The 27,714-nt window shown below is 42.4% G+C and overlaps 1 protein-coding gene across 5 annotated transcripts in view; it reads right to left on the bottom strand.

Moving 5' to 3' along the window:
- The window catches only part of taf2 (TAF2 RNA polymerase II, TATA box binding protein (TBP)-associated factor), a 122,541-nt gene extending 103,396 nt beyond the window's left edge, over positions 1-19,145 (bottom strand). For 3 of the 5 annotated variants that reach the window (XM_041189522.1, XM_041189523.1, XM_041189526.1), the window contains exons 1-4: positions 18,922-19,145; positions 8,872-8,926; positions 8,621-8,781; positions 819-937 (exon numbers count right to left, since the gene is read on the bottom strand). In XM_041189522.1, the coding sequence (XP_041045456.1) occupies positions 819-937; positions 8,621-8,781; positions 8,872-8,926; positions 18,922-18,974 (388 nt within the window). In that variant the 5' untranslated portion in view covers positions 18,975-19,145. Of the gene's footprint in view, positions 1-818; positions 938-8,620; positions 8,782-8,871; positions 8,927-18,921 lie in introns of those variants that run through there. The other 2 variants (XM_041189524.1, XM_041189525.1) reach the window with 2 other exon arrangements.
- Positions 19,146-27,714: the final 8,569 nt, after the last annotated feature.

The following is a 27,714-nucleotide window of genomic DNA, read 5'->3' as shown; positions in this document are numbered from 1 at the left end:
TTTTGCCAACTATTTAAAATCTGTTTAAGACATTTTAAAACATTAAAAATATTAGAGCCTCATTTGTTTGTGGGAGGGCTGTGGAAGAAGTGACTTGGCTAATCCGATGCCATTTTCTTCTACTTGTTGCTTCACAATTTATTCAATACCTATATGCTGCTTTTCACTCATTGATTTAGACAGTCATATATCCCTGCTGATACCGCCAGTGAGCAAAGGGACCACAGAATGGAAAAACCACAACATTCCCTATACTGTCATTTTAAAATTTCAGAATTAGCCCTCTGCTAACCATTTTGGGCAATAAATCATGTGCCTACAAGCAGAAAAATTAACATTTTCTTCTAAAAGAATCTTAAAAATATTTATTTTTGATATGTGGGTGACACCGACAAGGCAGTGTACACTGCCCAACTCTAGCTGACCTCAGGGAATTAGCAGTCAACCATATAGTTTGGGTTCAGCGTCACAGGCAGTCTGGGTAAAGTGACAGGTCCCATCTGTGAAGAGTTGGGTTTTTTCTTAACAATTTGCTTGCTTTTAGGCTTGTATAGGATATTGGGGTCGGTGGGAATGAGGACTTCAGGCCACAATTATATCAGCTATGACCTGATTAAATGTTGGAGCAGGTTCGAGAGGCTGAATGGCCTACTCCATATGTTCATTTTATTTGAAGCCAGTCCAGATTTATTGAGTTCAATTCCATAATTTGCCACGCTAGGATTTGAACTGAATCTCAGAATTGCTAATACATTACCAGAAACATTAGGCTGTGGTACCCTGAAAGCTTATACTTTGCAGTATGCATTTATACTTACCATCAACGTGTTTCCATAGTTCAGATGGAACTTTGATACACAGCTCTCCGTTTCCTGTGTCTGGGTCAACTGCACCAACAGCTGCTGCATAGGCATTGGAAAAATAATTAAGATTTCGCCTAGAATACAAGGAGGAAAGAAAATGGATATGTTCCATATTTCAAAAGGCTACAAAACAATCAGTTAATCAGGCAAAGCAATGCAAAAGAAATGGAAATAAACCATATAATAATCTATGTATACACTACAATTTAAAATAGGTTAAATATCTTCAGTTTGTGTGCTTCTTCAAATTTACAGCAAAATTGTTTCTTCTCACAAAATGTTATACAAATCCAGTGTCTACTGAGAGCAATAGCTTTATTGAGTGCAAAAATCGGAGAAGTAATCAGGTGTTTTATGATATTCAATTCAAGAAATGGTGTCTATTGCATAATCATGATCATTTTTATAATCCGAGGAATCATTTGAGCTCAAAATGAGGAAATGGCAGTAAATGTTTAGACTTCAAGTTATGGAGGTATAAATATATTTTATCTGTACAATTAAAATTTCTGCATCTAGTGCATGTTTATCAGAGGGATCACACTTCAGTCTGTCACATAGCCACACAACAATAGTAATTTAACATACCAGTAATTTCTTATTTTCAGCCAATCAAATAAATTTTGGACTCTGTTCTGACATTCCCGTTTGGTGTTGGTTAATCTCCAACTGAAAGCCAAAGTCAACCACTACGAGATTTCTCATAAAAAAAATATTTCCTCTCAAGTACATAGATACAACTGCTGTTCTTTTTACATCACTACCTCAGCAACTCTGCTGACTAATATGTCATTTTGTTCATTTTGTTCAAAGGCCAATAGAGAAGGCATCAATGGCCAAAATTGCTACTGTCCCTATAACTACCATCTTACTGCTTTTGGGTGACTTCAAATGATCCATCATTTTTATTTGCGGTGAACACATCTCATTATTAATCAGGTTTTGTTGATTTTGGGAAGTGAAGGCATGGCTTGTACTTGTAGTGTCAGCTGAGGCTCAGTTGGCAGTACACTCTCCTCAGAATCACAATGTTTCGGGTACAAGTCCCATTCCAAGGCTTGAGCACAAAAATCAAGGCTGACACTCCAGCGCAGTACTGAGGGAGCACTGCATGGTCAGAAACGCTGTCTTTCAGGTGAGACGTTAAGCTAAGGAGCCACCTGCCTCCACAGGTGAACGTAAAAGATCTCATAGCACTATTTTCAAGACGAGCAAGGGTGTTATCCCCAATGTCCTGACCAATATTGATCCTTCAGTCAATGTCACATTAAAAAATAGATTACCTGGTCATTATCACATTGCTGTTTGTAGGGGATTGCTGAGAACAAATTAGACGCTCTTATACTAGGAACTGGAATAGGGCTTTGAGCCTGCTCCAGCATTCAATAAGGGTCACTACTACAGTGACTTGACTTCAAAAGTGCTTCATTGGCTGTAAAGCACTTTGAGACTTCTGCTTTTTTTTTTAGAAAGCGTGTGGACAGTGCAGGGAGTTCATTTTAAAATGAGTAGAGAGCGTGAGGGGAGTTCATGTTAAAATAAGAGTGGAGAGTGAGGGGAGTTCATTTTAAAATAAGAGCAGAGAGTGGAGGGAGTTCATTTTAAAAAGCACGCAGAGGGCAGCTGGAGAGTAGGAATGGTGAGTATTTATATTTTTTAAAGCAAAATTGAGATACTTAGTTTTGTGTTTAGATCTCTAGTCTTTACTTTTTCTTTCCTAAAAATAGCTTAGGTATGAGATTGATACTGGTGTAAAAATTAATTATAATAAATTGTAAAGAGCAGAGGATTCGTCAAGTGTAAAGAGCAGGGATGCTAGAATAATTCATTAATAAATTAAACTAAATAAAATACAATAGCGATGCCAGATGAGTGATGTGTTGCTACTGCAGCATGTGGGCGCTGCTGGACATCAAGGTGATCCAGGGCAAACACATCTGTAGTGAGTGTTTGCAGTTCAAGGAGCTGGAGTCTGAGCTGCAGATATTGCACCACATCAGGGAGGGGGAAGGTTACCTGGGCACTTTGCTCCAGGAGGCGGTCAAGCCCCTCAGATTAGGTAATTGAAATTTGGACTGTGATCAGGGACAGGAGGGTGTGACTGCAGGTGAGGCAGGTATGGGGACCCAGGGGGTAGCATTCGAGGAGCCTCGGCCCCTGCAAATGTCCAACAGTTACGAGGTTCTTGCAAGCTGTGTGGACGAGAGCGGGGACTGCAGGGAGGATGAGTAAACTGACCATGGCACTGTGGTACAGGGAGCCATTCAAGGGGTGGGGGGGGGTGTGTGTGTGTGTGTGGAGGAAATAGGAACGCAGTAGTGGTAGGGGACAGTATAATTATGGGGATAGATACTGTTCCCTGCAGCCGTGAGCGTGAGTCCCGAAGGCTGTGCTGCCTACCCGGTGCCAGGGTTAAGGACACCTCCTCAGGGTTGGAGAGGAACTTGGAGTGGGAGGGGAAGGGTCCAGTTGTCGTCGTCCATGTTGGTACCAACGACATTGATAGGACTAGAAAGGAGGCGCTGCTGAAAGAAATTGAACAGTTAGGAGCTAAGTTAAAAAGGCAGAACCTTCAAGGTAATCATCTCGGGATTACTACCTGGGCCACAGGCAAACTAGCATAGGGTAAATAAATAAATGCGTGACTCAAAGATTGGTGTTGGAGGAATGAAGGGTAGAAGGGAGCTGGTCCATTGGGGCAGTCTTCACTTGAACTGTGCTGGGACCAGTGTCCCGGCAAATCGAATAACTAGGGCTGTAGAGAGGGCTTTAAACTAAACAGGGGGCGGCGGAGGGATTCTGGAGAAGGGATACACAGGCTCACAAAGCAAAATGATACGGCAGCTTCACAGGTCAGCTAATTAGGTCATGATACCCAGAGTGTGACAGGAAGGGACAATGTACAAACATTTAAAAAAGCAGCAAATAGGGTCAAAGGGGGAAAAAATGGTAAAAAGGCAAAATTAATGGCTCTTTATTTAAATGCATGCAGTATTCAGAACAAATTAAATGAATTAAGAGCACAAATAGAGATTATGATCTTTTAGCCAATATGGAGACATGGTTACAAGGATATCAAAGTTGGGAACTAAATATTCAGGGGTATGTGACCTTTCGAAAGGAAAGGCAGGAAGGAAAGGTGGCGGGGTAGCTTTGTTAGTACAGGATGGCATAAGTACAAAGCAAGAAATGATCTTGGATCGGAAGATGTAGAATCCATATGGGTGGAGGTAAGAAATAACAAGGGGGAGACCACACTGGTGGGCATAGTCTAGAGGCCCCCTAGCAGTAGCTGTACTGTAGGACAGAGAATAAATCAGGAGATACTGGGGGCATGTCAAAAAGGCAGTATATTAATCATGGGTGACTTTAATCTTCATGTAGATTGGGAAAATCAAATTGGCAGGGGAAGCCATGAGCAAGAATTCATAGAGTGTATTTGGGACAGTTTCCTCGAACATATTGTGGATTCAACCAGGGGTCAGGTTAGTTTGGACCTGGTAATGTGTAATGAGGCAGTTTAATAGATGATCTGAGAATAAAATATTCCCCAGGAAACAGTGACCATAACATGGTAGAATTTAGCATTCAGTTTCAGGGTGAGAAACTTGGGTTGGAAAAAACTGTGCTAAACTTAAATAGGGGTAATTACAAAGAAATGAGGGCAGAGTTAGCTAGAGTTGACTGGGAAAGGAGTTTAGCAGAAAAGACGGTTGTTGAACAATGGTAGACATTTAAGAAAATAGTTCATGACTCACAAGAAAGATATATCCCAGTGAGGAAGAAGGATACTAGGAAGGGGGTAAACCAACCAAGAAAGTTAAGGGTAATATCAAATTAAAAGAAAAAAATTACAATGTGGCAAAGATTAGTGGTGAGCCAGAGGATTGGGAAAGTTTTAAAAACCAACAAAAGATGACCAAAAAAACAATGAAGAGGGAGAACATAAATTTTGAGGGAGAGGCTAAAGTGAACATAGGCCCCTTAGAGAATGGTGCTGGGGAAATAATAATGGGGAACCAGGAAATGGCAGAGGAATTGAATAAATGCTTTGCTTTTGCCTTCACAGTAGAAGACACTAACACCATTCCAAAAATACTAAATAATCAAGGGGAAAAAGGCAGGGAGGGAATAAATACAATAACTATCACTATAGAAAAAGTACTAGGGAAACTGCTGAGGCTAAAGGCCGATAAGTCCTCTGGACCTGATGGGTTGCATTCTAGGATATTAAAGGAAGTAGCTACAGAGACAGTGGATGCACTGGTGGTAATCTTCCAAGAATCTTTAAATTCTGGAAAAGTCCCAGAGGATTGGAAAACTGATTATGTAACACTCTTATTCAAAAAGGGAGACAAAAAACAGGTAACTAGATGCCAGTTAGCTTAATATCTGTCATTGAGAAAACATTAGTCTATTATAAAGGAAGTAATGACAGAGCATTTAGAAATGCATAATATAATCAACCAGAGTCAGCATAGCTTCATGAAGGGGAAATCATGCCTGACAAATTTATTAGAATTAGAAGTAACAAGCAGGGTAGATAAAGGGGAACCAATTGATGTAATATATTTGGATTTCCAAAAGGCATTTGATAAGGTACCGCACATAAGGTTACTTAATAAGAACCCATGGTATTGGAGGTTGTATATTAGCATGTATAGAGAATTGGCTAATAGAAGACAAAAAGTTGGGATAAGGGGGGGGCATTTTCAGGATGGTAAACTGTGACAAGTGGAGTGCCACAGGGATCAGTGCTGAGGCCACAATTATTTACAATACATATTAATGGCTTAGATGAGGGAAATGAATGTACCTTTGCCAAGTTTGCAGATGACACAAAAATAGGTGGGAAGGCAAGAGGTGAGGATGACACAGAGTCTACAGAGGGATATAGACAGGTTAAGTGAGTGGGCAAGAACTTGGCAAATGGAATAATGTGGGAAAATGTGAGGTTATGCACTTTGGCAAGAAGAATAGAGGAGCTGAATATTACTTAAATGGAGAAAGACTGCAGAAAGCTCCAGCATAGAGGGATTTGGGGGTCCTTGTGCATGAATCACAAAAAGCTAGCATACAAGGTCAACAGGTAATAGGAAAGGTAAATAGAATGTTGGCCTTTTTTTCCCCAAAGGGAATGGAGTATAAAAATAGTGAAGTCTTGCTAAGACTATACAAGGAAATAGTTAGACCACATCTAGAATGCTGTGAGCAGTTTTGGTCCCCTTATCTAAGGAAAGATATACTGGCATTGAAGGCAGTCCAGAGAAGCTTCACTAGGTTGAACCTGGTATGGAGGGATTTTCTTATGAGGAGAGGTTGAGTAGGTTGGGCCTGTACTCATTGGAGTTGAAGAATGAGAGGTGACCTTATTGAAACACACAAGATTCTGATGGGCTTGACAGGGTGGATTGCCAGGTTCATTTTTTCTATCTAAATTAGTCCTTAGCATAGGAACAGGAGTAGGATATTCAGCCCCTTGAACCTGCTCCATCATTCTTTAGAATATGATAGATACCAAATCCATATCCCAATACTCCACTTTTACTCAGCCAGTATCTATCAATCTTAATTTTGAAGTTTTTAATTGATCTAACTGCCACTGCCTCTTGGAAGAATAAGTTCTGGATTTCCACATTTGTGCGAAAACACATTTCCTCATTACACTCCACAAAACAGACCTTGCTCTAATTTTAAGGTTGTCTCCTTATTCTAGATTCCTCCACCAGAGGAAATAGTTTCTCTTTATCCAATGTACTGAATTTCTTAGCCATCTTGAATACCCTAATTAAATCATCCCTCAACCTAATGAAATACAGGCCAACTTTTTTCTTTAAGAAATTGCACACGATTTAACTTTTTAAGCCTGGTATCATTCTGGTGAATCTACACTGTACCTCTTCCAAAGCCAATATTTATTTCCTTAAGTTTATTGTCCAAAACTGAACCCAATACTCCAGATGGGATCTGACCAAGATTCTGCAGAACTAAAGGATCACTTCCTCACTTTTCGATTCCAAACCCCTTGAGATAAAAGCTAACATTACGTTTTGCACCTGTAAACTAACTCTTACTAATTTGTATACATGGATATCCAAATCCCTGTTCTCCACATTTTTTAGTAAATAACCAAATTTGTTTTTCTCAGATTCAAAGTGGATGACGTCACATTGAACTGCATCTAGCATAGTTCTGTTCATTCACAGAGTATGCCCATGTTCCTTTGTAACTTCCTGCTCCCACTGTGCCACCGTAGTGTCATCTGCAAACTTGGCTATATAGTTCTCTATTCCTTCCTCCAAATCATTAGTATGCAAAGTAAAAAGCTGAAGTCCCAGCACAGATCCTGAGGGAACACCATTTGTCACATCCTAATCAGAACAAACTTTAATCCTACTTCCTAATCAGTTACCATTCCACATCACAAAGGTTACCTCCAAATCCATGAGCTCTCATTTTTGCGAATAAACTCTTGCACTGAACCTTTCAAATGCCTTCTGAAAATCCATATAGACAATGTTCATAGTTACTCTACCATCCAACATGTTAATCACCTCCTCGAAAATTCAATTAGATTAGTCAGATATCACCTACTCTTCACAATCTATGCTGATTCTTTTCAATCAACTGATACCTGCCCAAGTACTCAGTCACTGTCTTTGATAAGATGCCAATAACTTCTGGACAATTATAAAGCTGATCTTGGTTTGGTTACCTGGTTTCTCTCTCCCACCCTTAAATAACGGAGAGATGCCTGCAATTTTTCAATGCAAAAGGCACAATTCCTAAATCTAGAGTGTTTCTGAAAATTATAACTAATGCATCTGGAATCTCATCCATTTATTTTAACACCCTGGGATCAAAACCATCAGCTCCTAGAAAATGCGTCTATCTTAAATCCCAGCAGCTATCTAGTTTCTCAAACTTTTTACATATCATTCCAGACTAATCTAAAATTTAATATTTAAAACTTAAAAATAGAATGACCTATAAAGGGCTTTGTTGTGACATGATTACTGGTAACATTTATGATGCAGTACTGAAAATTATCACATCTCCGTCCATAAAGGCATTAAATAAAAATATTAAAATAGCAAATGAAGGCTACTTGCTATTGCACAGTATTTGCTGTGTTGCAAAGTTTTATGCCTGATGAAAGTAAAGTTATTTATTTGATCTCAGTCAAGTTGGCAGTGGGGCACCAAAGTGCTCCTTACTGGTCTATTCTGGTATTCTGCAGATGTGCTTTCTTTGATTTTCATCAAATAGTTCCAGCTGGAAGTGCACATCTATGGCCTTTGGGTGACAACAGGGTCTTGGTTGACTACGATAGCCTGCCATCTATGCCAAAATAGCCCGCCAACAAGTTACTATTTAGACTTGCACATGAAGAAAAGCCTTTTTGGGCTGCCAGTTCTGAGCAACCATATCCTAACGCAAATCATCCTTACATGAAGAAATAAAAGCTGAATGCATTTTAAGTTTCATTAACACCTAGTGAATTGATATTTTATGGTTATACAGCTTGATAGTATCCTGAAATTGTAACATTTCTAGGTTTTTTTTTAAAAACAGCAAATTCAATACTGTTAACATTCAAAAGATGCAAAGAATTTGCAGTCTAAATCTAATGAACAGCAAGTCATTTTGGACCATTCTACACTAAAAACTTGAGCTTTCGCCCTTTTCTTTCAGACACATCCTTGCTTTCCATCACTTAGCTTCAGCACTTAGAACCATTGCAATGTCATACTTACTGCTTTGATTCATGGTGGCAGACTTCTAAGGTTGGATCATTGTAAATAAAAGCAGCTTCCAAATCATTTACTCTTACTCTGTAAATCCGGCATTGCTTGCTGTTCAGTTTTATTCTATTGAGGTTAGCAAGTGATGGGAATATGGTCAGCTCCACGTACCCCTGCAAACATAAAACATACAAAATTCTTGTTTAATATGTCTGAAATGATCTTATTTAGTATAAGATTTGAAAAATATAGTGGATACTTACTATAACAGACTTCCTCTGAAAGTTTATATTATTTATGCAGACCACCTGGTGAGTTGTATAGAGACATAAATCAAAAGTAAATAACTGCTCAGTGTAGGGAAAGCTCATGCTAATTAATTTTAATTCATTTAAACAATAAGTTGGCATGGTTCAAACAGTTAGATTTGTTTGGGGATGGGGGAGGGAGAAGCAAGTATAATAATACATTGAATACAAATTTGATCCTTTAGTTTAGACTCTGTCCTAAATTTCTCACCCTTATCAGTATAAGGTTTTTCAGACTTTTTGCAATTGGGTGAAAGGACATGCTTGGTGGTTACATACCACAATCTGAATCTGCACACAATTTTAAATATGGATTTGTTGTCTTAAACCGGACATTATTAAGAAATTCCAAGAATCTAAGTATATTTAACTAATTGTTCTTTTCAAAAGATAAATTCGCTTCCAAGGGTGTGCTAATTATATTTATTGCTACTGTGGAAAGAAATAAAAATAGAAATGAAATTGGGATTTAAGCTAATTTTATACCACATATTTGCAGATTATTAAAAATGTTTCCAAAGGTGTGAATTGTCAACTACAACAACTAGGATTACTTCCTTCCTTGTCATTCCATGCCAGTTTTTACCCTCCACTGCTCCCCCACACAAACACAAGCTGCATAATGGCCCACGTTCTGCTGGCATCTTGTGGTGAGCTGCAAGTTGGACTTTTTCCCCCACCCTTAATCCACAATTAACATTTCACCACAAATCCACTTGCTCTTCAAGCAATATCAGGCATCTGGGACCTTTCTGAAGGACAGGACCAAAAGTCCATCATCTTAACCAATTCAATTTAAGGATCTGAGTGGTTAGCAAAGTTTTGAAGTTTGGACACAAAACAAAAATACCTGGAAAAACTCAGCAGGTATGGCAGCATCTGTGGAGAGGAACACAGTTAACGTTTCGAGTCCGAATGACCCTTCAACAGAACTAAGTTTACTTTTACTTAGTCCTGTTGAAGGGTCATTCGGACTCGAAACGTTAACTGTGCTCCTCTCCACAGATGCTGCCAAACCTGCTGAGTTTTTCCCAGGTATTTTTGTTTTTGTTTTGGATTGCCAGCATCTGCAGTTTTTCGCTTTTATATTTGAAATTTGGACATCTGACTATTTAAAACAAGTTGATCACCAAATTACATACAGAAAAGTGTGTGGTTTTAAGTTGTTTTCCCTATGGAACATAATACACAAACATACAAACAAAACAGTTTATGCTCAAACTCATGCAATATGTAGATTAAATTATTTCTTAAGTTTATGTATTACTGGCAGAATGAACATTATAATTGTTGGTCACATATATTAGTTAACATACATTTGGAGGTTGGGGGAACTCTCAATTCAGACAAACTGAAATTAATTTATCATCTACTTTACTCCAAGCCAGAATCCACCACAAAACAATTTATCAGTTTAACTTGCATTCTGGCTGCATGCTCTATGCGGCATTTGTAAAACAATTATTTAATTACTAATTGCAAAGTCGGTGGCCATTGGAAACATAAATGATCTCATTAACAGGATGTTTACTATATTAAATAGCAGCCCTAACTTTCTGCAAGGAGCTTAATTTATTTTTACTCCCAAAAATAAACTTCACTCAAAATTTGTGAAGGAATATTCCAAAAACATTTCAAATTGAATATTACATAAAGTACAATAAAATTCAGCTTTTCTTCATACAGTATGCTGAACTCTAAGACACCTCAACACAATTGCATACTTTTGATATTTACAATACACATTCCATGTTAAGCATACAACACAAGAGGTTCTACAGTTTCCAGCCCTTAGGTGTACTATAGCTGAAAGGCTTTAGGTGGTGGCCTTTTCCCATTGCACTTCTGCTGCAGCCCCCTCAAGCTTTAATGCATCCTTCGGCACCTAGTCCTGGAGAGGGCCAGTCTGCAACACTCGGCCACAGACAACTCTTTGCATTGGAAGATCAAAGTTTCAGGCAGACCTAAGAGTATCTTTTACCGAGTTGATAGTCCTCCAGCCACAGCTGATGTTTGTCTTGGTGTGTGTCTCTGGGAACAGCCTACAGAGCACACAGTCCTGCATCATGGAGATGCTGGGGATAAATCTTGACAAATACCAAACCTTCTTTGTGAAGGCACATTCCAGAAGGGGGTGGACTACAGCCTCTTCCCCATCACAGCCACTTCGAGGGCAATGTTTTACTCAATTCACATTGTTTTTTTCAATATAGGACTGTTTTAAAACCGCTATATAAGCACAAGGAAAATTTTTTCAACAGCAGACTGATGTGAATTTGCAACTGAGTTGTGAGTCCAAAGCAATGCACCGAAAAACATGTTTCAATTTAATTTCACACTACCACAGGACTTCATTCACTGCTGTTCGTAGATTTTGTGAAAAACTAACAGACGCCAACATTCCCCAATGTGTGTGCGCGCGCACACAGGGAAAAAAAACGTCCAGGATGTCTTCGCTCCAAATTGACAGTAACTTCATAGCTATCTTCCGAACACTAACAAATTTAAACAGTAAAAATTAGCTAAAAGCTGGAAGCTCTAAAGCAACATAAACTTCCCCATCAAATATCCAGTTAAGTAAATACAAGACTTCCTTCAATTATATACACTAGGATTCTACATTGTTGTACGAAAGTACATCCCTCAATGATCCCTACTGGCTGAGAATCACATGCCACTCTCTACAAAGTGACAACAAGAGCTCTCTGCACATGTGCTTCTTCAACAGTTTCCAAATGCTGCTCAAATCTTACATTCCATGAGCGCATTTTGAAAATGAAAAAACGTTAAAGAAATTCAGTTTTAAAAGTTCCCAATAATCCAATTGCACATCAGATAAAGGGACGACAATGAGAAAGGGGACGGGAAATACAGGACTGTATTTGTATCTGAATGCACGCAGTATACGAAATAAGGTAAATGAGCTTGTGGTGCAGATTGAAATTGGCAGGTGTGATGTGGTGGGCTTCACAGAGACATGGCTGTAAGGGGATCAGGACTGGGAGCTAAATATCCAAGGATATACATCCTATCGAAAAGATAGGCAGGTTGGCAGAGTGGGTGGGGTTGCTTTGTTAGTAATGAAATTAAATCGATAGCAAGAAATTATGTAGGGTCAGATGATGTAGAATCTGTGTGGGTAGAGTCGAGGAACCGCAAAGGTAAAAAAACCATAATGGGAGTTATGTACAGGCTTCCGAACAGTAGTCAGGATGTGGGGCACAAGATACACGAGGAGATAGAAAAGATGTTTAAGAAAGGCAAGGTTACAGTGATCATGGGGGATTTTAATATGCAGGTAGGCTGGGAAAATCAAGTTGGTAGTGGATCCCAAGAAAAGGAATTTGTAGAATGTCTACAAGATGGCTTTTTGGAGCAGCTTGTGGTGGAGCCCACTAGGGAACAGGCAATTCTAGATTTAGTGATGTGTAATGAGGCAGATTTGATAAGGGAGCTTAAGGTGAAGGAACCCTTAGGAGGAAGTGACCATAATATGATAGAATTTACCCTGCAATTTGAGAGGAAAAAGCTGGAATGTAACAGTATTACAGTTGAATAAAGGCAACTACAGAGGCATGAGGGAGGAGCTGGCCAGAATTGACTGGGAGATGAGCCCAGCAGGAAAGACAGTGGAACAGCAATGGCAGGAGTTTCTGGGAGTAATTTGGGAGACACAGCAAAAATCATCCCTAGGAAGAAGAAGCATACTAAAGGAAGGACGAGGCAACCATGGCTGACAAGGGAAGTCAGGGACAGCATAAAAGCTAAAGAGAAAGCATACAATGCGGCGAAGAGCAGTGGGAAACCAGGGGATTGGGAAGCCTACAAAGACCAACAGAGGACAACTAAAAAAGAAATAAGGAGGGAGATGATTAAATTAAACTAGCCAGTAATACAAAAGAAGATTGCAAGAGATTTTTCAGATATATGAAGGGTAAGAGAGAGGCAAAAGTGGACATTGGGCCACTGGAAAATTACGCTGGAGAAGTAGTAGTGGGGAACAAAAAAATGGCAGAGGAACTGAATAGGTACTTTGCGCCAGTCTTCACGGTGGAAGACACGAGTAACATCCCCAAAGTTCAAGAGACTCGGGGGGCAGAGGTGAGTATGGTGGCCATTACCAAGGAGAAGGTGCTAGGAAAACTGAAAGGTCTGAAGGTGGATAAATGACCTGGGCCAGATGGATTACACCACAGAGTTCTGAAGGAGATAGCTGAAGAGATAGTGGAGGCGTTAGTGGTGATCTTTCAGGAATCACTGGAGTCAGGGAGGGTCCCAGAGGACTGGAAAATCGCTAATGTAACCCCCCTGTTTAAGAAGGGAGTGAGGCAAAAGACAGGAAATTACAGGTCAATTAGCCTGACCTCAATCGTTGGTAAGATTTTGGAGTCCATTATTAAGGATGAGATTTCAGAATACTTGGAAGTGCACGATAAAATAGGGCAAAGTCAGCATGGTTTCATCAAGGGGAGGTGATGCCTGACAAATCTGTTAGAATTCTTTGAGGAGGTAACGAGTAGGTTAGACAAAGGAGAGCCAATGGATGTTATCTACCTGGACTTCCAGAAGGCCTTTGACAAGGTGCCGCACAAGGAGGCTGCTCAGTAAGATAAGAGCCCATGGTGTTAGAGGCAAGGTACTAGCATGGATAGAAGAGTGGCCATCTGGCAGGAGGCAGAGAGTGGGGATAAGAGGGTCCTTCTCAGGATGGCCGTCGGTGTCTAGTGGAGTTCCGCAGGGGTCAGTGTTGGGACCACAACTTTTCACTTTATACATTAATGATCTGGATGAAGGAACCGAGGGCATCCTGGCTAAGTTTGCAGATGATACAAAGATAGGTGGAGGGACAGGTAGAATTGAGGAGGTGGGGAGGCTGCAGAAGGATTTCGACAGGTTAGGAGAATGGGCAAAGAAGTGGCAGATGGAATATAACGTGGGTAAATGTGAGGTCATGCACTTTGGTAGGAAGAATAGAGGCATAGACCATTTTCTAAATGGCGAGAGAATTCAGAAATCTGGAGTACAAAGGGACTTGGGAGTCCTAGTCCAGGATTCTCTTAGGGTTAACTTGCAGGTTGAGTCGGTAGTTAGGAAGGCAAATGCAATGTTGGCATCTATTTCGAGAGGACTAGAATATAAAAGCGGGGATGTGCTGCTGAGGCTTTATAAGGCTCTGGTCAGACCACATTTAGAATATTGTGAGCAATTTTGGGCCCCGTATCTCAGGAAGGATGCGCTGGCCCTGGAGAGGGTCCAGAGGAGGTTCATGAGAATGATCCCAGGAATGAAAGGCTTAACATATGAGGAACGTTTGAGAACTCTGGGTCTATACTCGATGGAGTTTAGAAGGATGAGGGGGGATCTGATTGAAACTTACAGAATACTGAAAGGCCTGGATAGAGTGGACGTGGGGAAGATGTTTCCATTAGTAGGAGAGACTAGGACCCCAGGGCACAGCCTCAGAGTAAAGGGAAGACCGTTTAGAACAGAGATGAGGAGAAACTTCTTTAGCCAGAGAGTGGTGAATCTATGGAATCATTGCCACAGAAGGCTGTGGAGGCCAGGTCATTGAGTGTATTTAAGACCGAGATAGATAGGTTCTTGATTGGTAAGGGAATCAAAGGTTACAGGGAGAAGGTGGGAGAATGGGGTTGAAAAACTTATCAGCCATGATTGAATGGCGGAGCAGACTCAATGGGCCGAATGGCCTAATTTCTGCTCCTATGTCTTATGGTCTTATAGTCTTACATCCACCCAAGGGGGAAGATGAAACCTCAGCTATTACATTTTACCCAAAAGACAGCAGCTCCAACAGTGCAACATTGAATTGTCAGCCAAGATCATGTGCTCATACCTCTGGGATGGGCTTTGAATACAGTACAAACCTTCTGATTCAGAGACAAAAGCACTCCCACCAGCTGCAGACATGATTCTAGAGTTATGCTACTAGGTTTTCTGCCAATGGGCACCATAAAAGCCAATGTGTGTTCTGAAACAGGGATTCCAGCACAGAATAAAATGAATTCTGTGTCACTGCTTTAACAGTTAAATTGGAAACATTCTGATCATCATGTACATAGCTTTGGCACTGATTTCATAGGAACAGGGGAGGCCATTCAGCCCCACAAACCTGTTCCACCATTTCCAATATCCTGTGTGTTAAGACCAACCCTGAATGGCTTAGCTCTAATGTTAAGTTTGTGCCCCTATATTATATCCTATACACCTCAATAATATCACCTTTGATGTTCTTTACACAAAACAATAAAAGCCATGTTTATGCAACTGTCCTCATAACTTAACCAATTTAGCCCCAGTACCATTCTGGTGAATCTGTGGTGCATCCCCTCCAAGGTAAATATATCCTCCTTCCCAAAGTGCAAAGTTCAAAACTCCAGAGGCAGTCCAATCAGAGCTTTATATAACTGCAGCATAACTCTCACCCACTTTTGCAGATTAGCCTTTTGAAATAAAAATTTACATTTTGTTTCTCACTCTTGTATACTTTTAGCATGTTTAACTATTTTTGTACCTGTCCATTAGCTTTTTGACTACTGCACATGAATGCCTAAGTTACACAGAATACACAATAGAGCAAAAAAGCCATTCAGCTCAACCAGTCCATGCAGAATTTATGCTCTACTCAAGTCTCCTCCCATCCTTCCTCATCTAACTCTCCCTTCTCCTCCAGCTCCTAGCTTGCCATTTATGCCTTTGACCACGTTTACTAAGTCAAACATAAACAAAAATAGCTGGAAAAACTCAGCAGGTCTGACAGCATCTGCTGAGAGGAATATAGTTAACGTTTTGAGTCCATGTGACTCCATCAGAATTTCCAGCATCCGCAGTTTTTTGCTTTTATTAAAACCAACGTGGGTGACCTCTCACTCTCCTACATTGAATTCCATTCATCAGTTTTGCCCACTCACTTAATCTATCAATGTTCTGTTGTGGCTTTCTGCTCTGAGCTACATTACTTACTGACACGGAACAGTCAGCTAAAGCGGATATACCCTGACTCTTTAATCAGGTTGAACCTAATGGTACACAACCTCTGCCCATTATACCCCTAACTTACTGCCTCCACTACTGAATGTTTATTCATAACACCTTCATCTCAAGTATCAGTTTACCTAATGCTCTTCTCACCAGGCCCTTCAAAAATTTCACCTATTTCCAGAATTTCACAACACAAGGCTCCACATGCATCATGTACACTCATACCAAACTCAACATGCCTCACAGAATCAAGATCCTAATCTCAAAATATTACTTCCACCTCCATAACATCACCTTTGTCCATCCTCATCCCAGATTTTATTACCTCCTGACAACTATGTCAAGGGTCTCATGACTGGCCTCATACCTTGCACCCTCTTGTAAATTCAAGCTTCCAAAGCTCTGCTGTTCATAGCCTCTAGAACCTCTTTCAGTCCTGCATTCCTCTAAGAACTATGCATCAGTTCTGACCGTGTGTATTCCAGATTTCCAACATTCCCATCATTAGTGCCCATCCTAAACTTTTGGATAAAAATAGAGTTTTGGAAATACTCAGCGGGTCTGGCAGCAGCTGTGTAGAGAATGAGTTAACATTTCAAACTGAATATGATTCTTCTCCAGAACTGAAGGAAGGTAGAAATGTGATGGGTAATATGGCATCTAAGGTGGGGAGGGGGGAGTAGGAACAAAGGGAAGGTCTGGGGTAGGGTAAAGAGCAGGAGAGATTAAATGACAAAAATGAAATGGAACAAAAGGCAAAGGGAGCTGGAATGGTTGCAATTAAAGAGACAAAGCATTTGTCCAGAATGAGTGAATGGCAGAATAATGAACAGTTCTGTCTGAAAGCAAAAACATGAAAAACAAGATGCAGATTGATGCATGACATAAAAAAAAATCAAAATATGGGACAGAGTTCATGGTCTGAAATTGCTGAACTCAATATTGAGTCCTGAGGGCTGTAAAGCACCTAATCGGAATAGGAGGTGCTGTTTCTCAAGCTTACGTTGAGATTTACTGGTATACTGCAGCAGGCCAAGGACAAAAATGAGTAAGATATCAAGATGGTGAATTAAAATGGCAAGCAGCTGAAAGCTCAGGGTCATGCTTGTAGACTGAGCAGAGGTGCTCACAAGGCAGTCACCCAATCTGCATTTAGTCTTCCAACCTTGAAGAGACCACAATGCGAGCAGAAAATATACTATAGCAAATCATTGCTTCACTTGGAAGGAATGATTGGGGCCTTTGACAGTGAAGAGAGAGGAGGTAAAAGCACAGGTATTACACCTTCTGCAATAGCGTTGCGTGTTGTGGGAAGGGTGCATGGTGTTGGGGGTGACAGAGGTGTGGACCAGGGTATCATGGAGGGAATGGTCCCTTTGGAATGCTAACAGGGGAAAATGCGTTTGATGGTGGCATCATGCTGGGGTTGGTGGAAATTACCCTTTGAACGTGGGGGTTTTGAAGGTGGAGTGGAAAGTGAAGACAAGGGAACCTTAGTGCGGTTCTGGGAGATTGTTTGGAAACGGTGAAGGGCCCTGTCAGGGTTGGGGGGGGGGGGGGGTGTGTGTGTGTGTGTGTGTGTGTGTGAGATAATGAGGATCTTCGGTAGAGAATGGAGGAAGACATATCAGAAACACTGCTGTGGAAGGCTGCATCATCAGAATAGATGCAACAGAGACAGAGAAACTGGGGAATGGAATGGGACCCTTATAGATGGCAGGATGTAAACTAGTGTAGTTGAAGTAGCTGTGTGGAGTTGGTGAGCTTGTAACAGCCAGCCTATCCCCAGAAATGGAGGCAGAGAAGTCAGATGGACCATGTGAAGGTGAAGGAAGATAGAAATTGGAAGCAAAGTTGATGAAGCTTTTCAGTTTCAGGCAAGAGCAGGAAACGGCAGCGATAGTCAACGTACTGGACAAAGGGCTGGGGGAGAGACCTGAGTAGGACTGGATCAAGCAATGTTCCACTTTGCCCACAAAAAGACAGGAATAACTCAGACCCAAGACCTTTCATTTGGAGGAAATGTGGTAAGTTAAAGGAGAAATTGGTCAATGAGAAAACAATTTCAACCAGATGGAGGGTGGTGAAGGTGGAGAGACTAGTTGGGTATCTATTTAAGGAAAAAATGGAGGCCCCTCAGACTGTCCTGGTGGGTGATGGCTGTGTAAAGAGATTGGGCGTCCATAGTGATGAGGGGGCACTTCAGGCCAGGAGACTAGATATTGCTGAAATGACATAGGGCATCAGAAGAGTCATGGATTTAGGTGGGAAGAGACTGGACAAAGTGAGTCAACATAGGAAGAAATAACATGATGAAATGATGGTTTGTCATGTTTGTGAATTTTGGGAAGGAGGTAGAAGCAGGCCGTTTGGGGTTGCAAGGTGAGGTGGGAAGTTGTGAAGCAAAGATCGCCAGAGGAGATGAGCTCAGTGGCAGTCCTGGAAATGATTGCTTGATGTTCAGTGGTGAACATCATGGTGCAGGGGGAGGTAGGAATAAGTGTCTAAGAGTTGAAGCTCAGCCTCTGCAAGGTAGCGATCAGTACACCAGACAACAATTTAGCTTTGAAAATCCCTCCCCAAGCTTCTCCACTCTTCCTGCCTTACCTTTCCTAACATCTCATGACACTCAGTTTGATTGATAACATTATGAAATGCCTCGCGTCGTTTTACTGAGTTAAAGGAGCTATATAATTGCAAGCTGCTGTTATTGTTCAAATCGCTCCAAGACCTCTCTGGGCAATGCACTAAGGGCAGATTAACTCTCTCTCTCTGTTATACCCCCAGCCTCTGGATTTCCTTTCTCTCCCGTTCAAGAACCTCTTTGCCTAAACCTTAAAGCCCCAATGAAATTGTGTTGATACGTGACCCCCCTCCCCCGGCCTCCTCCACGCCCGCCTTCAATTCAAAACGCAACTTCGAGATGCCCGGCCAGAACGTGGAGTGGAAAAATTTACATTGAAGAACACCAGAAAGAGGAAAAATAGAAGGAAGAAAGATACTTATAATTTATAGGGCCTCGGGCTCTCGAACCCCTTGTCTCCCTTCTTCCTATTCATGTCTCTGGGCCGCGCTCACCGCTCGCATTTTAGGTTAACTTGCACAAAGGTCCACACCACCGCCTCTTCTCATCGATCTGAGTCTCAGTGCGCTGGGGGTGGAGGAGGGGGAGGGGGGCGTGGCGGTTGTCAATCACCCTGCTCCGAACCGAGCAGCGCGCCTCGCGCTCTGTCAGCAGCCAGACCAACGCTCGCGCTCTGTCGTCATCGCACCCCCCCCCCCCAACGACTGTCAGCCAGAGCGGCCATTTTGATTCTGACCTTTAACCTCCGGCTCAAGCCTACTTATTTTTAGTTTTTTTAACCAACAAAATTGCCCCTAGCTGACGCGAAAAACTCAAAACACCGCTTTTTAATACAAAATAAATTTCCAAGATGGCACGTTTGTTCTATAAAACAAAAACAATCATGCAGATTCTGAGATCAGAAAAAAATGCGCAGAGCTACGCGCACGCGTTAGGCGGAAATAAATTGCTGTGGGTTACAGGGCGCCTTCGGAGTTTGAAGGAAACTAGTACGTGATTGAGCGCAGGTAACTATTGGCGCTGAGAGTTGGCGTAATGGGAAGCTGTATCCAAATGGCAGCCAGGGTTGAGTGAGAAATGAGAGTCATGGGGGAATTAAAGATATATGTTTCTTTATTTTCTTTAAACACTTAATTATAATGCTGGAGATAAGGGAAAAGGCTGTCTAATGAAGCCTCCAGGAATATGACAAACCATGGATGACAACTCTTCAGGCATCCCACAATTTCTTTTTGAAAGAAAGATTTGTATTTATTTAGCACCTTTCACAATATCCTAAAGTGCTTTACAGCCAATTAAGTCCTTCGTTAAAAAAATGTAGTTTTTCATGCATGAAATTGAGCAGCCAATTCCTGCTCAGCAAGTTCCTGCAAACAGCAATTACATAATGACCAGAACATCTGCTTTTAGTGATGTTAATTGAAGGGTAAATAGTGGCAAGGCACCAGGCATAATCCCCTCATCTTGAAAATAATGCCAAGGGATCTCTTACATCCATCTGATAGAGAAGACAGGACCTCAGTTCAACATTTCATCCAAAAGACAGCACTCTCTCAGTACAGCACTGGAGTGTCAGACTGGATTTTTGTGCTCTAAAAGCTGAACAAGCAACCTTCTGATTCAGAAGCAAGATTGCTATTAACTGAAATAAAAATAAAAATAACTGGAAAAACTCCGCAGATGCTGCCAGACCCGCGGAGAGGAACACTTTTTTTGCAAAAATATACTTTATTCATAAAATATCTTCAACATTCCAAACCATTTCAAAATCACCATCACAAAAGTACAATCAGGTTCAACTTTTACAATATGTATCATGAAATGCATCAATACAATAAATGAATATTACAATCATTTGCAGACATTCATTTTGAGTTGTACAGCCCGAGGGGCTCTAAACAGTTCCCAGTCCCTTGGTGCACAGTGGCAGAAAGGTCTTAGACAGCGACCTTTCCCCATTGTGCCTTTGTGGTGGCTGCCCCAAGCTTTAGTGCGTCCCTCAGCATGTAGTCCTAGACTTTGGATTGTGCCAGTCTGCAACACTTGGTCGGAGACAACTCTTTACACTGGAAGACCAACAAGTTTCGGGCAGACCAAAGAGCATCTTTAACCGAGCTGATGATCCTCCAGCTGCAGTTGATGTTTATCTCGGTGTGTGTCCCTGGGAACAGCCCGTAGAGCACAGAGTCCTCTGTCACAGAACTGCTCGGGATGAACCTCAACAGAAACCACTGCATCTCTCTCCAGACCTTTTCAAAGCCACAATCTACAAGGAGGTGAACAATGGTCTCTTCCCCACCACAGCCACCTCGAGGGCAATGCGCCGAGGGGTGAGACTACTGGCGTGTAGGTAGGATCTGACAGGGAGGGCCTTTCTCACCACCAGCCAAGCTACGTCTTGGTGCTTGTTGGAAAGTTCTGGCGATGAAGCATTCTGCCAAATGACTTTGACAGTCTGCTCGGGGAACCATCCCACAGGATCCACCCTCTCCTTTTCCCGCAGAGCCTCTAAGTCGTTATGTGCCGACCACTGCCTGATGGACTTGTGGTCAAAGCTGTTTGCATAAATTTTTCCACGAGGGACAGATGGTACGGCACGGTCCAACTACTTGGAGCTTTCTGCGGCAGCATGGCCAGACCCTTTCTTCGCAACACCGGGGACAGGTAGAACCTCAACACGTAGTGACACTTGGTGTTCTCTTCCCGAGGGTCTACGCATCGCTTGATGCAGCCACACACAAAGGTGGCCATCAGTATGAGGGCAATGTTAGACACGTTTTTTCCCCCTTTATCTAGAGGCTTGTACATCGCGTCCCTACGGACACGATCCATTTTCGACCTCCACGTAAAGTGAAAGATGGCTCAGGTGATTGCCACCACACAGGAGTGTGGAATGGGCCAGACCTGCGCCACGTACAGCAACAGCAAGAGTGCCTCACACCTGATGACCAGGTTCTTACCTGCAATGGAGATGGAGCGTCGCTCCCACGTGCCCAATTTCCTTTTCACCATAGACACTCGCTCCTTCCAGTTTCTAATGCATGCCCTGGTCCCACCGAACCATATCCCCAGCACCTTCAGGCCATCAGCCCTGACGGTGAAGGGGACCAAGGATCGGTCAGCCCAGTTCCCGAAGAACATGGCCTCGCTCTTCCCATGATTCACCTTGCTCCCATGGCCAGTTCGAACTGGTCGCAGATGTGGATCAGTCTGCGCACCGACAGCGGATCCGAGCAGAAGACGACGACATCGTGCATATACAGGGAGGCTTTGATCTGAGTGCCTCCACTGCCTGGGATTGCCACTCCTCTTATGCCCGGATCCTTTCTGATGGACTCAGCAAAGGGTTCTATGCAACACATGAAAAGAACAGGGGAGAGAGGACAGCCCTGCCTGATTCCAGATTTAATAGGAAAGCTATCTGATTCCCACCCATTGATTGAGACTGCGCTAATGATGTTAGTGTAGAGCAGTTGGACCCAGTTGCGAATTCCCTCCCCAAACCCCATTTTGGAGAGCACATCCACCGTGTAGGTGTGCGATATTCTGTCAAGGGCCTTCTCCTGATGAGGCAGGTGTCCACCCCCCTGTCCTGCACATGGGCAATAATATCCCTGAGCAGCGCTAGGCTGTCAGAAATCTTCCCGCCCGGCAGAGTGCAGGTCTGGTCGGGGTGGATCACCAATTCCAGAGCGGATTTGACCTGATTGGCGATGACCTTGGACAGAATCTTATAGTCCACATTCAACAGTAAAATGGGTTGCCAATTTCTAATTTCCTCCCTTTCGCCCTTGTGCTTGTAGATGAGGGTGATAATGCCTTTCCTCATGGATTCTGATAAACTGCCGGCCAGGAGCATACTCTTGTACGCTTCTAGCAGGTCTGGGCTGATCCAGTCCTACAGAGCCGAATACAACTCCACCGGCAAGCCGTCGCTTCTGGGAGTTTTACTCTTCTCAAAGGACTCAAGGGCCTTAGTCAGGAGTTAGCGGTATGTCCAGGCTCTCCCGTGATAAGGACAGGAAGGACTGGGAGGCCGTGCTGTCTGTGGGCTTCACGTCATACAATCCGGCATAAAAGGATTTGCTTATCCTCAAAATGTCAGACTGTGATGACTTTACTGAGCCGTCTTCTTCCTTCAGGCCGCTGGTCACAGAGCTCTCTCTGTGTACCTTTTGGAAGAAGAAATATGAGCACGTCTCATCCTGCTCCACAGAGCGGACTCTGGAACGGAAGATGATCTTGGAGGCCTCCGAGGCAAAGAGCGAGGCTTGCTGGCTCTTCACCTCTTGGAGTTCCTCCTTGACATCGACCCCCATCGACTGCAGCCGCAGCAGATTCTGCATGTTTTTCTGGAGTCGGGACATTTCCCTCTGTTCCTTTCTAACTTTCTGGGTGCCTTTGAGGATGAAAAACCTCTTGATGTTTCCCTTGTTCGCTTCCCACCAGTGTGTCAGTGACTCAAAGAGGGGTTTCACGGTTCTCCAACCTTTGTAATCCCTCTTGAGCTCCTCAATGTTCTCTGGGGTCAGCAGTTGCACGTTTAGCTTCCATGCATCCCTGCCCACCCTCTGGTCCTTCTCTAAGTGGCAGTCAGCCAGTAGGAGGCAGTGGTCAGAGAAAAACACTGGCTTGACATCAGTGAATCTGACCGCAAATGCACGGGACACAAGCAGGAAGTCTATCCTGGAACGGATGGACCCGTCTGGCCGCGACCAGGTGTATCAAGGTTTGCTCCATCTGCAGGGTTGCTGAAGACGTTGTGCAGCTTGGCATCCTTAACTGTTTCCAACAGGGATCTGGACGTAGCGTCCAATCTGCTGTCGGCCCTGCTGGATCGTCCAGCTGCATCGATCTGCGGAGAGGAACACAGTTAACGTTTTGAGTCCGTATGACTCTTCAACAGAACTAAGTAAAAATAGAAGAGAGGTGAAATATAAACTGGTTTAAGGGGGGTTGGGACAAGTAGAGCTGGATAGAGGGCCAGCGATAGGTGGAGATAGCCAAAAGATGTCATAGACAAAAGGACAAAGAGGTGTTGAAGGTGGTGATATTATCTAAGGAATGTGCTAATTAAGGGTAGAAAGCAGGACAAGCAAGGTATAGATAGCCCTAGTGGGGGTGGGGTGAAGGAATCGAAATAGGCTAAAAGATAAGTAAGACCTTTCATACAGTTATTGGGATCATGTGACGAATCAGTCCTAAACATGGGTAATCTCGGGTGGAGCTTTTTAGCCTTGGTCTCGGTACAAGCATGTAGCTTCATCAGGAGCTCTGTAAATAAAGTTACTGTTTCTAACAAGAAGCCTGTCCAGTACACCAAGTTTATTTCAGGGATCCTTGCTTTTCCTGATATATATTAATGGTGTACAGGGTACAATTTCAAAGTTTGCTAATGATATGAAACTTGGAAGCATTGTGAACTGTGAGGATAGTGTAGAACTTCAAAAGGACATAGAGAAGTTGGTGGAATGGGTGGACAGGTCGTAGGCGAAGTTCAATGCAAGGAAATATGAAGTGATTCATTTTGGTAGGAAGAACATGGGGAGACAATTTAGAATAAAGGGTATAATTCTAAAGGGAGTACAGGAGCAGAGGGAGCTGAGTATATAAGTTATTGAAGGTGGCAGGACAGGTTGAGAGACCAGTTAATAAAGCATACTATATCTTGAGCTTTGTTAATAGGGGCATAATTACAAGAGCAAGGAGGTTATGTTGAACTTATGTAAGACATTAGTTTGGCCTCAGCTCGAGTATTGCATCCAGTTCTGGGCACTGCACTTTAGGAAGGGTGTGAAGGCATTGGAGTGAGTATAGAAAAGATTCATGACAATGGGTGAGGGTTGACGTATTTCAGTTATGAAGATAAATTAGAGAAGTTAGGACTGTTTTCCTTGGAGAAAAGAAGTATTCAGAATCATGAAGACAAAGTAGATAGGAAGAAACTGTTTCCGCTTGTGAAAGGATTGAGAACCAGGGGGCACAGATTTAAAGTAATTGGCAAATGAAGCAAATACAAAATGTGGAAAAACTTTTGCACCCTGCGAGTGATTAAGGTCTGGAATGCACCGCCTGAAGAGTGTGGTGGAGGCAGGTTCAATTGAAGCATTGAAAATGGAATTAAACTGTTATCTGAAAAGGAAGAATGTTCAGGGTTACGGGGAGAAGGTGGGGAATGGCACTAAGGGAATTGCTCATTCGGAGAGCCAGTGCAGACACAATGGGCTGAATGGCCTCCTGTGCTGCGACATTTCTGTGACTTGCAGAGAGTTAAAATTGAGCCCAATGAGCAGACTTGAAATGCAGGGTTCTCTGTGCACTTAGTAACTGAATCCTGTTTAACTTACTCTGAATGTTTACTATTACTGTGAATGTTTACTAAAGAACTAAGTGTATTAGGTGGAACAAAGACCCTGGAGTCTGTATTAAGTATAACTATTTTGGACGTGGTTATACTAATACCAGTAGAAACTACAAATAAAGTAAATGCAAGTTTTTTCAAGCATAATGAACAATGAGAGTTACACTAAAAATGTTCATGTTGTAACACAATGTCAAATGGAAATGTAGCAAAAACAAAACCTGCAGACCAGGTAACAAATGCAAGGAAATTAGAACAGTTAATGGTTCAGGTAAATCACTGTGCAGACATACTTACTTTGAAGAGGTTTCTTCCAGGAATGCTTACCTTGAAGAAATTCTGCTCCTCTGATGTGATTCCTGTTTATGTTTTCTTACCCTGTTTATCTTTATTGCTATCACTCTCCCTTCTTGTGTTTAACCATGCATTTGCGAGGCCTCAGAGCCACATCTCTTTCATTAGCAACTGTTTCTAGTTCTGGCTGATTCCACATTGATTTTCTCTTAAATTCTACCCTTTCTATTTCAGATCTACCCTTGAGTTCTGATGAAGGGTTGTGCTTAAACATTAGCTTTCTCCTGTCGTTACAGATACTGCCTGACTGCTGAGTGTTGCTAGCATTTACTGTTTTTGTTTCAGATTTCCAACACTGCAGTATTTTATCTTTAGAAATGCAGCATACATTAATGAAATATGACAACTGTACCTGAAATCATGTCTTGAACTGTGTTCTTGACATGGAAAGCATGTTCTTTTGGTAACATTGGTATATATTTTACATTACTTATGAATAAATTTTATATTTGGAAAATATATGATAAATCTCAATTGTGAAAAAGTAAGAGGTTTCTGTGTGAGCTATTGGATGGGATCATAGCGAGAGAGGAAATAAAAAGGAGTTTAGCATCTTTGAAAGTAGATAAATCACCAGGCACAAATGAAATGTATCCCCGTCTGTTAAGAGAAGCAACGGAGGAAAGAGTGGAGGCTCTGACCATCATTTTCCAATCCACTCTGACTACAGGCTTGGTGCAGGAGAGCTGCTAACTTTGCACGATTGTTTAAGAAGGAGGAACGGGATAAATCGAGTACAGGCCAGTCAGCCTAACCTCGGTGGTGGGCAAATTATTGAAAAAAATTCTGGGGTCAGAATTAGTTGTCATTTAGAAAGGCACAGATTAGTCAGTGACAGTCAGCGAATATTTGTTAAGAGATGGCTGTGTCTGACTGACTTGATTGATGCTCCTTCTTAACTACTGAAATAATTCACTGAAGGGTTGTGACAAACTAGTCAGGAAAGTAAAAACCAAGGAAAAATGGCAAGCTGAATACAAATTAGCTCACTGACAGTAGCCAAATGTAATGGTGGATAGGTATTTTTGTGACTAAAAGGCTGTTTCCACTGGGGTTCTGCAGGGCCCTCTATTAGGCTCCTTGCTTTTTGTGGTATACATCAATAATTCAGACTTAACCACGGGGGACATGATTAAGAAGTTGGCAAATGATACAAAAATTAGCTTTGTGGCTGATTATGAGGAAGAAAGATATAGACCGCAGGAATATGTCAATGGACTGCTGAGATGGGCAGAAAATTGGCAAATGAAATTCAATCTGGAAAAGTGGGAGGTAACGCATTTGGGCACAGTGGTGTAATGGTAATATCACTGGACTAGTAATCCAGAGGCTCAAGCTGATGCAATTTAAATTCCATTCAAGAAATCATTAAAAGCTAGTCTCAGTAATGGTGACCATGAAACTATCATTGATTGCCCATTAGGAAAGGAAGTCTGCCTGGTCTGGGGTGCATGTAACTTCAGACCCCCAGCAATGTGTTGACTCTTACCTGCCTTCTGAAATGGCCTAACATTTAGCAATTAGGGCTGGGCAACAAATGCTGGCTTTGCCAGTGATAACCACATCCCATGAAATAATAAAAAAGGGAATACACAATAAATGGTAGGATACTGAGAAATGCAGAGGGGCGTTGGAGTGCATGTCTACAGATTCCTGAAGATTGTCGGGAAGATAGATAAATGGTAAGAAGGTATAGTGGATACTTTATTAGCCGAGGCATAGAATATAAGAGCGGGGGTTATGCTAGAACTATATAAAACACCACCGTACCCTTTTTCAAAGCTGTGCATGCCCCCAGTTTCATTTTATTCTTCGGCTCATCCGACGCCTCAACAAGAAACTTTTTCTCTTTCTCTCAAGTGCTAAGGAACGCAAGCTCCAACAACTCATCGACACCAACACCCATCTAGGACCCTCCACCCCTGCCTGTCCCTCCGTCCCCACCCCATCTTCCAATCCCAGCCCCAGCCGTGTATTCACTATACCCCCTGACCTTCCCCTCTCCGATGCTGAACGTTCAGTGCTCAGCAAAGGACTTAGTTTCATACCCTTACGCCCTCACCTCAATGAATTTCAGGCTCGGCATGATGCTGAACTCTTCTTCCGCTGTCTTCGTCTTCGGGCTCACTTCTTTGGGCAGGAGTCCTTTCCCCGTTCAACGGATCCTTTCACCCACCTCCAATATTCTCCCTCCACCTGGACCCCTCCCTCTGGATTCTTACCTTCTCTTGATCTTTTCATTAAGAACTGTCGGCGCGACATTAGTCATCTCAATTTCTCTGCTCCTCTCACCCATTCTAATCTCTCTCTCTCTGAACTTACTGCACTCCATTCTCTCAGGTCCAACCCTGACATTGTCATCAAACCCACTGACAAGGGTGGTGCTGTTGTTATCTGGCGCACTGACCTCTACCTCGCGGAGGCTGAGCGTCAACTCGCAGACACTTCCTCCTACCTCTCCCTGGACCATGACCCCACCACTGAACATCAAGCCATTGTT

This window comes from Carcharodon carcharias, chromosome 6 (assembly GCF_017639515.1).
Source record: "Carcharodon carcharias isolate sCarCar2 chromosome 6, sCarCar2.pri, whole genome shotgun sequence".
NCBI classification, from domain to species: Eukaryota; Metazoa; Chordata; class Chondrichthyes; order Lamniformes; family Lamnidae; genus Carcharodon; species Carcharodon carcharias.
This window is presented reverse-complemented; position numbering and strand designations above follow the sequence as displayed.